Source organism: Somniosus microcephalus, chromosome 1, assembly GCF_052327205.1.
Source record: "Somniosus microcephalus isolate GS21.2 chromosome 1, FLI_Smic_1.0, whole genome shotgun sequence".
Classification (NCBI taxonomy): Eukaryota; Metazoa; Chordata; class Chondrichthyes; order Squaliformes; family Somniosidae; genus Somniosus; species Somniosus microcephalus.
This window is the reverse complement of record NC_140987.1, coordinates 201,628,285-201,640,064: the sequence shown is the minus strand read 5'-3', so window position 1 is coordinate 201,640,064 and position 11,780 is coordinate 201,628,285. Positions and strand designations below refer to the sequence as shown.

At 41.9% G+C, this 11,780-nt stretch overlaps 1 protein-coding gene across 2 annotated transcripts in view; it reads right to left on the bottom strand.

Annotated features, from left to right (window-relative positions):
- The window catches only part of tmem161b (transmembrane protein 161B), a 94,714-nt gene that overhangs the window by 16,029 nt on the left and 66,905 nt on the right, over positions 1 to 11,780 (bottom strand). For both annotated transcript variants that reach the window (XM_085989262.1, XM_085989271.1), the window contains 3 exons: positions 8,165 to 8,278; positions 6,372 to 6,546; positions 991 to 1,087 (listed from right to left, as the gene is read on the bottom strand). In XM_085989262.1, the coding sequence (XP_085845388.1) occupies positions 991 to 1,087; positions 6,372 to 6,546; positions 8,165 to 8,278 (386 nt within the window). The remainder of the gene's footprint in view (positions 1 to 990; positions 1,088 to 6,371; positions 6,547 to 8,164; positions 8,279 to 11,780) is intronic.

Below are 11,780 nucleotides of genomic sequence, written 5' to 3'. Positions count from 1 at the left end.
AAATAAAATTCCACTGGCAACTGGATTTAGAGAGATGCAATAATATTGTACTAGAAGTCCAATTTACAATCAGTCTCAAGAGTTGAATTGTGTTACTAGCAGTTATCTTGCATTTTACTCAGAAAGGGAGCAAGATTATGAACAGGAAGTCAAACCTAGGTAAGGACAAGCATTACTGCAGTCAAGAAATTGGACAAGCAACCAGCCAATAGAGGGCACTCTCATATCCTCAGTAGCAATGGAGCAAACACCCTTAAAGTCTTGCCCAATCTTTTTTAGTTTTACTACAAAGATAGAACTACTCTTAACTGTTTAAACACATTAACTTTCATTAAGAAAAAATGAATGGTAGCAACTGCTTTGCATGTAACTTTTAAAGATTCATACAGCTTGTCTCGAACAAAACACTTTGTAGGTTTTAACTGAACAGCCTATGGCAGAAATGATCAGAGAGATATAAATTGTTGCAATTTTTTTTGGCTCTCCACTCTCCCTGCTCCCCAATTTTCATTCCTCTCGGAAGGTGTCAGTTTAATGGGGTACAACTGCAGCCCTCCAATACCATGGCCAAGTGGCAATTCTTCATGTGTAAGCCAACACAATGACTGCCGGCACGCTCTTCACCATGGAGGCATCACAGGCAAGCTCAATCGGGTTCTTACTTGATGTCCACATGCACACTCTTTCCAACAGGGATCTCTGGGTAGCGAACAGAAGCATAAGTGTTTTTGAATTTTTCCTCTATATTGGCACTGAGGCCAGCTGCAGTCCACCAACCACGGCAGTGGCTGAGGTAAGGAATCAAACCTGGGACATTCTGGTCTGTTATGGATGAACACCAAACCAGTTGTTGTCTTTACAAGACAACCATCAAGAGAACAGAATTCCTGAGAATTGTGATTCAACAGTATTTTAGACAGATCAATGAAAGAAGAATGTAAGTTTCCCCACTTATTTGGAATAGAAAACAAACTGACAATTCACACTCACCCAGGGTTTTTAAAAGCAGTGTTGTATGAAGAAGCATAATCACAGGTGCCACATACTGAAGTGCAATCACACAAAGGTAATAGAAAACCCGGGCAACCTTTAAGCAGAGAAAAAATAAAGTTACTTTATCTGCCCCAATAGGCGGCTTGCTTTAAAAACAAAAGTCTTCAAGACAACAGCTTCTCAAGTTCTATTCCTAGCAAATGGGATAAAGTGAAACTGAGCAGCCAGAACTTGTGTTTACTAAAATGTTATTAGGTATGTTTTAATTTATATATTTCGTTAAACTCCCTGATATAATTACAACTACTTTAATGTGCCCCATCTCACAGCCACTTACTCTAAACACCTGTACAATATATGAATATATCCAAGCTCTTGCCTACTCTCTCAAAATTCACAATAAGTTCAGAACATTAACACACCAATTATAACCCAGCCTTCCATATTGTGACCGACTAACTTGTTTATTCAGGATTCAGTGCGGCACCTGATGGTGCAAAGTTATTATAATCATATGCTTGAAAACTTTTCTGAAATTCTAAGTGCACCTGCGACTGCATTCTCTTTGGGTCAGGCACTAGCCAAGAAAACGGATAATGGAAAATGCAGCAATAATTAGTTAAGCTGTCACTATAATGGCTTATTCCATCCCACTCGGACTGCACCAGTTCTGGGCAGAGTAGCCTGCAGTCTTCTAACTCTCCCCATCAACAAATCAAAATCCTCATGCGCTCACAGTGTAGCCAAGTTGCAGGGGGACTTAAGCAACATATGCCTCATTTACAAAAATGAAACCAAAATTTATTAAAAAGTAATAATCACCGATAAATGAACAAAATATTTACAGGTGCATATTTTTCCAAATTGAACTGCTTTTTATTCATGGTAGGAAGGGTCAAGGTGGGTGGAAAACACCGGGACAAGTGGTGGCTATGCTTCCCCACTTATTTTGTCACGCATTTTCTTTCCTGTAGATCATCAAAACTTCATGCACAGAACAGCTTTCCAATGCTCTACTGTAGTATAAATATGGTACTGTACATGCATAATACAATCATGTTCAAATCAATTATACAGTACAAACACTTTTTGCCCTCCTATAAATTCAACACAATGTCTAGTTTTTTCAAATGTCATGCTCACTCTTCTCCCTACATCATCACAATTCTCAAGTGCCAACAGACCCCATTCTCTTTTCCATAGTGTTCTTTTGTGCAACTTCTAGCTACACTCATTCACCTTAACCAGAGCAGTCTGCACAGAGCGAGATTAAATGGAGTGGACCTAAACAGGGTGTTTTATTTGGGAATTTGGAAAGAGTGGGAATTTGGAGAACAGGGGGAAGGAGTTGCTGCTTTTTGCCTACACTACTTGTAGTGCTTTGTGTTACAGGTAGATATTTAATTTCAGTACCCATAACTTAATCTAGATCAAGTAAGTAGTCAAGAAACTACACTGTAAATGAAGTTACCTAATAACAAATTTAATTAAATAAAACAAATCATATAGGGGTGGCAGTGCAGGCGGTGTGCTGCAACTGCAGCATGTGGGAGTTTGTGGAGAGCATTGTGATCCCGGACAACCACGTTTGCAGTAAGTGCCTGTATCTTGGACCTTCAGCTCATTTTTTGACTGGAGTCTGAGGTGCAGACATTGTGGGGCATCAAGGTTGGGGAGAGTTACCTGGACACTTTGATCCAGGAGGCAGTCACACCCCTTAGGTTAGGTAGTGGTACAGGTCTGGTTAGTGGTCAGGGACAGGAGGGTGTGACTGCAACTCAGGCAGGTAAGGGGACCCCAGGTGTACTACTGGAGGAGCCTCAGCCCTTGTCCAAAAGGTATGAGGTTCTTGCTGCCTGTGTGGATGAGGGAAAAGCCTGCAGGATGGATGAGCAAGCTGACCATAGTACAATGGTGCAGGAGACCAATCAAGTGGGGGGGAGTGAAAGGAAATGTAGTTGTGGTAGGGACAGTATAATCGGGGATAGATACTGTTCTCTGCAGCAGCGACCAAGAGTTTTGAAGGCTGTGTTGCCTGCTCGATGCCAGGGTTAAATCATCTCCTCACGGCTGGAGGAGAACTTGGAGTGGGAGGGGGAGGATCCAGTTGCCGTGGTCCACATAGGAACCAACAACATAGGCAGAACTAGGAATGAAGTTCTGCTGAGGGAGTTTGAAGAGCTAGGATCCAAATTACAAAGCAGAAACTCAAAAGGTAATCATCTCTGGATTGTTACCTGAGCCACTCGCAAATTGGCACAGGGACAAACAGATTAGAGGTTTAAATGCGTGGCTCAAAAAGAGTGGTGTGGGAGGAAGGGGATTCAGTTCACCGGGCACTGGCACCAGTACTGGGGAAAGAGGGAGCTGTTCCGTTGGGATGGACTCCACTTAAACCGGGCTGGGATCAGTGTCCTGGCGAACCAAATAACTAGGGCAGCAGACAGGGCTTTAAACTAATGAAGGGGGGGGGGGGTGGAAGGAGAGGATTCAGGAAAGAGTAAATTTAAAAGCAGAGAGAGAAATGTCAAGGCTCTAGAGCAGAGTAGAGTTTTGGGTAAAAATAAGCAGAGTGGGTCAGGAAGGGAGAGAGAGAGAGCAACAGTGCTAATAAGGCATCAGTGACTACGGTGACATCTGGGAAAAATATAAATAAGTCAAAGCTAAAGGCACTTTATCTGAATGTGCGAAGCATTCGCAACAATCAATCAATTAATAGCACAGATAGAAATTAATAGATTTGATCCAATAACCATTATGGAGACGTGGTTACAATGTGGCCAAGGTTGGGAACTAAATATTCCAGGATACTTAACTTTCATAAAAGATAGGCAAAATGGAAAAGGAGGAGCGGTAGCCCTGATAATAAAGGATGGGATAAAGACAGTAGAAAGAATCTTTGCTCCGAAAATCAAGAAGTAGAACTAGTTTGGGTGGAGCCAAGAAACAGCAAGGGGCAGAAAACATTGGTGGGAGTTGTGAATAGGCCCCCAAACAGTAGTTGTAATGTAGGGCAGAGTATAAATCAGGAAATTAGAGGCGCATGTAACAAGGGTAATACAGTAATCATGGGGGACTTTAAATTTTAAAAAACGGAGCAAACCAAATTTGCAGTAATAGTGTGGAGGACGAATTCATGGAATGTATGCAAAATAGTTTTCTAGATCAGTAGGTTAAGGAACCAACTAGCGAACAGGCTATTTTAGATCTAGTATTGTGCAATGAGAAAGGTTAATTAATAACCTTGTAATAATGGAGCCTTTAGGGAAAAGTGACCATAATCTGACTGAATCACTTTAAAATTCTGTTAAATCCAAAACTAGGGTCTTAAATCTAAACAAAGCAAACTACGTAGGTATGAGGGGAGAGTTGGCCAAGTTAGATTGGGAAACTACATTAAAAGGTATGACGGTAGACAAACAATGGCTAGCATTTAAAGAATTAATACATAACTTAAAACAAATATACGTTCCTTGAAGGCACAAAAACCCCACAGGAAAAGTGGTCCAACCGTGGCTAACAAGAGAAGTTAAAGATAGAATTAGATCAAAGGAAGAGGCTTATAATGTTGCCTAAAATAGTAAGCCTGAGGATTGGGAGGATTTTAGTAGAAGAAGAAGAAGAAGTAAGCCTGAGGAGGATTTTAGAATTCAGCAAAGGAGGACCAAGAAATGGATAAAGAGGGAAAATAGAACGAGTGTAAACTAGCGAAAGACATAAAAACACTGTAAAAGCTTCTAAAGGCATGTAAAAAGGAAAAGATTAGCGAAAGTAAACGTGCGTCCCTTACAGGCCGAGACAGGAGAAATTATAATGGGGAATAAGGAAATGGCAGAGAAATTAAACAAATACTTTGTCTGTCTGTCTTCAGGGACGAAGACTCAAAAAACTTCCCGGAAATAGTGGAGAACCAAGGTCTAGCGAGAATGAGGAACCGAAAGAAATTAGTTAAAAAAATAGTACTGGAGAAATTAATGGGACTGAAAGCCAATGAATCCCCTGGAAAATGCAAGAATCTATTATTAAGGATGTGGTAACATGGCACTTAGAAAATAATAATAGGATTGGACAGTCAACACGGATTTATGATAGGGAAATCATGTTTGACGAATCTGAGTTTTTTGAGGTTGTAACTACCAGAATAGGTAAGGGGGAAACCAGTGGATGTGGTGTATTTGGATTTTCAGAAGGCATTTGATAAGGTGCCACACAAGAGTTATTAAACAAAATTAAGGCTCATGGGATTGAGGATTGGTTAACGGACAGAAAACAGAGAGTAGGACTAAACGGGTCATTTTCGGGTTGGCAGGCTGTAACTAGTAGGGTACCGCAAGGATCAGTGCTTGGGCCTCAGCTATTCACAGTCTATATCAATGATTTGGATGAAGTGATCAAATATAACATATCCAAGTTTGCGGATGATACAAAGCTGGGTGGGAATGTAAATTGTGAGGAGGATGCAAAGAGGCTTCAAGGGGATATAGTCAAGCTGAGTGAGTGGGCAAGAACATGGCAAATGGAATATAATGTGGAAAAATGTGAAGTTATCCACTTTGGTAGGAAAAATAGAAAGGTAGAGTATTTTTTAAATGGTGAAAGATTGGGAAATGTTGGTGTTAAGATGGACCTGGGTGTCCTTGTACACGAATCACTGAAAGTTAACATGCAGATACAGCAAGCAATTAGAAAAGCAAATCATATGTTGGCCTTTATTACAAGAGGATTTGAGTACAAGAGTAAAGACGTCTTACTGCAATTATATAGGGCCCTGGTGAGACCACACCTGGCGTATTGTGTACAGTTTTGGTCTCCTTACCCAAGGAAGGATATACTTGTCATAGAAGGAGTGCAACAAAGGGTCACCAAACTGATTCCTTGGATGGGGGGATTGTCCCATGAGGAGAAATTGAGTAGACTAGGCCTATATTCTCTAGAGTTTAGAAGAATGAGAGGTGATCTCATTGAAACATACAAAATTCTTACAGGGCTCGACAGGGTAGATGCAGGGAGGATGTTTCACCTGGTTGGCGAGTACAGAACCAGGGGTCACAGTCTCAGAATAAGGGGTCAGCCATTTAAGACTTAGATGAGAAATTTCTTCACTCAAAGTAGTGAATCTTTGGCATTCTCTACCCCAAAGGGCTGTGGAGGCTCAGTCATTGAGCACATTCAAGACAGAGATCGATAGATTTTTGGACATTAAGGGAATCAAGGGATATGGGGATAGTGCAGGAAAGTGGAGTTGAGGTAGATCGGCCATGATCTTATTGAATGGCAGAACAGGCTTGAGGGGCCAAATGGCCCACTCCTACTCCTATTATGTTATGTTAATACTTTTGTTATTTATGCATTCCACAGTTCTGGCCTCATTCTCTTACCATTTTTTGAAGATCCTTCGTACTGATACGCCCTGCCTCCTTCTTCATCTGTTCCACACCCTTCTGTGCCAAGTTTAGGTATGCTTGCAGATGTTGGCGAATTAAGGCCAGTCGAAGAACACAGAGTAGGATAATAATCCACAGTCGCAAAGAGTCATATGTAGTCTCTGACATTCTGTAAATCATTTAATAAAATTATTTTTCAAAACAATAGACTGTAAAAAAAAAAAAAAAAAAAATCCAGGACTGGAATCTTTCAGAACAGATCAAATTACTTTAGTTAATTTTAAAACTGGGCAGTCCTACATAATTCTCCGAAGTTTATATAGAGAATATCCAATCATCTGTGTATACTTATTCCTATAAACTTCAATTCTTGAGCAGTTATTTGCCTATTTCTCTTGTAAATAAGTCAATTGACCAGAGTTAATTGCTTTTGATTGAAGTCTATTCCAAATAGGTACTATGTCATTGAGAAACCTTCGTGGCTGGATCAAAAGGGCCTTATGGGCTACAACTGGCCCCCAGGCCATGTCTTGGTTACCCCTGTATCTGATCTGGCACAGGCAACAGTTTCAAACTTAATGCTTTAAGTTTCTGTAAAATATATGTTTACTGACCTCTACTTCTTGTAGATTCTAAAGCCTGTTTTAACTAGATTTTCAATTTTCTATTCATGAAAATTGATGTGAAGAATTAATTCAACACATCTGCAATTCTCAACCTCCCACAACATTCTACAGGAAACTTTGTGCTATCCGGAAGTTGAATGTCCGGCAACTTTGATCTAACGGCAGAAATCAGCAGCAGTTTTGGTTAGGTGTTTTTTTCTCTCCTAGCATTCTTTTCACAGGCAGGCTCTGGAAAGCGTCTTTGTCGCTTAGCAACAGCTTCAGAGACGCTTCCAAGCTACTGGGCCAAGTGTTTACAAGCTGTTGCTGAGCTTGTGGTCAGACACCTAGAAAGCGTCTCTGTATCTTAGCAACAGCTTCAGAGATGCTTCCAAGCCACGGGCCGAGTGTTTACAAGCTGTTGCTGAGCAACAGTGTTTGTGGTCAGATACTGCGATGAAAAGCTCCTATCTGATAACATTGACGCTGGTCTATCTGGAGCTTTTAAAAAAACGGCAGTAGCTCGGTCCCATGGGTGCCGGATAGCACAAAGTTTCCTGTACCTTACTTATCCAAAACTGTTATTCAATTTGGTTAAAGTTCCACCTGCATTCTACATAGATAAGATAAATAATTTGGACTGCATGTCTCAAGGATGTGAAGCTAAATTTATATCTAAAAAACTTTAAAAAAATCTAATGATATTAAAATGAGAAATGTTTGTAAAATAATGTGGGACCCTTTTTCCTCGACTGTTACCACTAAATTACAATAACTCATTGAGGTTGGATTCACTGCCTTCCTGTTTAAGTGGGAGGAAATTAAATAAATCTTAAACTGAGTTTACACTGTGGTTGCAACATGCAAATAATTTACACTGAAATTCTCAGCATAATCAGCATGTAGTTAACCAGCCTGACCTCAGTTTAGCATAAAAGCTCATATTTGAATACTGAATCATGTCAGAGCTACAGATCAGGAGATTTGCATCATACTGGTTTAAATGCTGAATGTTAAATTCTTCTGGTTTCTGTTAAGCTCAACAGATATGGAATAGTAACTAAAGCTGTCCCACCCACCCCAATGAGCCAAACTGGGGCAAACCTCAAATCATTACATTCTAAAGTTAATTGAATGCAATTTGTTATGCAAGTAGGTTCGTCATTAAACAGATATACTTACAAAGGAATATTTTCTTTACCAAGTGGTGGATTCATGATATAGTCCTTTGTAATAGGTTTCACCCACAGGAGTACCATAATTAGTGGTGAGAGGAAGTTTATATGAAGCAGAGTCCTACAGGAAACCCAAACAAAGCACATGGTTAACCAGGTATCTTATTATTAAACATTTTGATCAGTCAGAATAGCATTTTTGACAGATATTATACTGTTACTTAATTGCGGTTGACAAAGAATGACCTTGAACTTGTACCATGTTGCTGGAGGTCACTCTGTGAGCCACCTCCCTCCAAGCTTTGCGGTAGTCGGTGGGCAGCAGCCTCCTGCCCCTGTCCGGAAACAGGATAGATCACCTGCGCTCCGCTGCACCAACCAGAACCTGCAGGGCCCCCTCACTGAACCGCTGCGCTCGCTCCCTGGCCCTCTCCATGGTCCTAGGCGTTAGAATGTGGCAGCAGGTCTGTCCAGGCCGAGAAGCAGGGCTCCAATGTGCAGGGTGTGGCTGCAATCCAAGATCAACCCTCCCCCTTTACGAGCTGACCGGCGCCAGCGTGTCTGCCTGCAATCGCTAACTGGCCGCACCTGCGCTGCGCCCGCTTTAGCGCCGGTGGTAGCGCCTGCTTTAGCACTCCAAGCACCTCTTGGGGCGAAGCAGGTCAATTTAGCTGAAGGTGGCGATAATTTGCACCGGGCGCTAAATTTCGCACCCGCTCGACTATAATGCCCCAAACGTGGCGATACTGAATTTCTAGGCCTTTGTGTCTTAACGCGAGTAGCATTCATAATAAGGTGGATGAATTAGCTGCGCAAATAGAGGTAAATGAATATGATTTGATTGAGATTACAGAAACATGGCTCCAGGGTGGCCAAGACTGGGAACTCAACATCCAGGGGTATTCAATATTCAGGAAAGATAGGCAAAAATGAAAAGGAGGTGGGGTAGCATTGCTGGTTAAAGAGGGGATTAACACAATTGTAAGGAAGGATATTAGCTCTGATGATGTGGAATCTGTATGGGTAGAACTGAGAAATACCAAGGGGCAGAAAACATTAGTGGGAGTGGTATATAGACCTCCAAACAGTAATGCGGAGGTTGGGGATGGCATTAAAAGGGAAATTAGAGAAGCATGCAATAAGGGCACAGCAGTTATCATGGGTGGCTTTAATCTACATATAGGTTGGGCTAACCAAATTAGTAACAATACTGTAGAGGAGGAATTCCTGGAGTGTATACGGGGTGGTTTCCTGGACCAATATGTCGAGGAACCAACTAGAGATCAGGCCATCTTAGACTGGGTATTATGTAACGAGAAAGGATTAATTAGCAATCTTGTTGTGCGAGGCCCCTTGAGTCGGAGCGATCATATGATCGAATTCTTCATTAAGATGGAGAGTAAAGTAGTTGACTCAGAGACTAGGGTCCTGAATTTAAATAAAGGAAACTACGAGGTATGAGGCGCGAGTTGGGTAGGATTGATTGGGGAATGGCACTCAGGGTTGACGGTGGATAGGCAATGGCAAACAATCAAAGACCGTATGGATGAACTACAGAATCTGTTCATCTGTTTGGCATAAAAATAAAACAAAAGGTGACTCAACCGTGGCTAACAAGGGAAATTAGGGATAGCATAAGATCCAAGGAGAGGACATATAAATTGGCCAGAAAAAGCAGTAAACTTGAGGATTGGGAGCAGTTTAGGATTCAAAGGAGGACAAAGGGATTAATTAAGATGGGGAAAATAGAGTATGAGAGTAAGCTTGCAGGGAACATAAAAACTGACTGTAAAAGCTTTTTTAGATATGTGAAGAGAAAAAGATTGGTGAAGTCAACGTAGGTCCCTTGCAGTCAGAATCAGGGGAATTTATAACGGGGAACAAAGAAATGGCAGACCAATTAAATACATATTTTGGTTCTGTCTTCAAAAAGGAGGACACAAATAACCTCCCAGAGATGCTGGGGAACATAGGGTCGAATGAGAGGGAGGAACTGAAAGAAATCAGTATTTGTAGGGAAATGGTGTTAGGGAAATTGATGGGATTGAAGGCCGATAAATCCCCAGGGCCTGATAATCTACATCCTAGGGTACTTAAAGAGGTGGCCCTAGAAATAGTAGATGCATTGCTGGTCATCTTCCAAAATTCGATAGACTCTGGAACAGTACCCATAGATTGGAGGGTAGCTAATGTTACCCCACTATTCAAAAAACGTGGTAGAGAGAAAACGGGGAATTACAGAACTGACATCGGTAGTGGGGAAAATGCTAGAGTCCATTATAAAAGATGTAATAGCAAATGACTTGGAAAACAGTGACAGGATCGGACAAAGTCAACATGGATTTACAAAAGGTAAATCGTGCTCGACTAATCTACTGGAATTTTTTGAGGAAGTAACTGGTAAAATAGATAAGGGACAACCAGTGGATGTGGCGTATTTGGACTTTCAAAAGGCTTTCGATAAGGTCCCGCATAAGAGATTAACGTGTAAAGTTAAGGCACATGGGATTGGGCGCAAGGTACTGACTTGGATAGAGAACTGGTTGGCAGACAGAAAGCAAAGAGTTAGAATAAACGGGACTTTTTCCGAGTGGCAGGCAGTGACTAGTGGGGTACCGCAGGGATCGGTCCTTGGACCCCAGCTATTCACAATATATATTAATGATCTAGGCGAGGGAACTAGATGTAATATCTCCAAGTTTGCAGACGACACAAAGCTGGGTGGGCGTGTGTGCTGCGAGGAGGATGCCGAGGAACTCGAGTGTGATTTGGACAGGTTGGGTGATTGGGCAGAAGCATGGCAGATGCAATATAACGTGGATAAATGCAAGGTTATCCACTTTGGTGTCAAAAACAGGAAGGCAGATTATTATCTGAATGGCAATAGATTGGGAGAAGGGGAAGTGCAACGAGACCTGGGTGTCCTTGTGCAGCAGGCAGTTAAGAAGGCAAATGGTATGTTGGCCTTCGTAGCGAGAGGGTTTGAGTACAGGAACAAGGCCTGCAGTTGTACAGGGCCTTGGTGAGACCACACCTTGAGTATTGTGTGCAGTTTTGGTCACCTTATCTGAGGAAGGATGTTCTTGCCATGGAGGGAGTGCAGCGAAGATTCACCAGGCTGATATCTGGGATGGCAGGAATGACGTATGAGGAGAGACTGGGTCGATTGGGTTTATACTCGTTGGAGTTTAGAAGAATGAGAGGGGATCTCATTGAAACTTATAAAATTCTGACAGGACTGGACAGACGAGATGCAGGAAGGATGTTGCCGATGGTCAGGGAGTCCAGAACTAGGGGTCACAGTCTAAGGATAAGGGGTAAGCCATTTAGGACAGAATGAGGAGGAATTTCTTCACCCAGAGTGGTGAACCTGTGGAATTCTCTACCACAGAAGGCAGTAGAGGCCAATTCATTAAATATATTCAAAAAGGAGTTGGATATATTTCTTAAGGCTAAAGAGATCAAGGGATATGGGGAGAAAGCAGGGACAGGGTTATGAATTTGGGATGATCAGCCATGATCTCATTGAATGGCGGAGCAGGCTCGAAGGGCCGAATGGCCTACTCCTGCTCCCATCTTCTATGTTTCTATGGTTGAACGACTATAATCAGGGATGCTCAAGA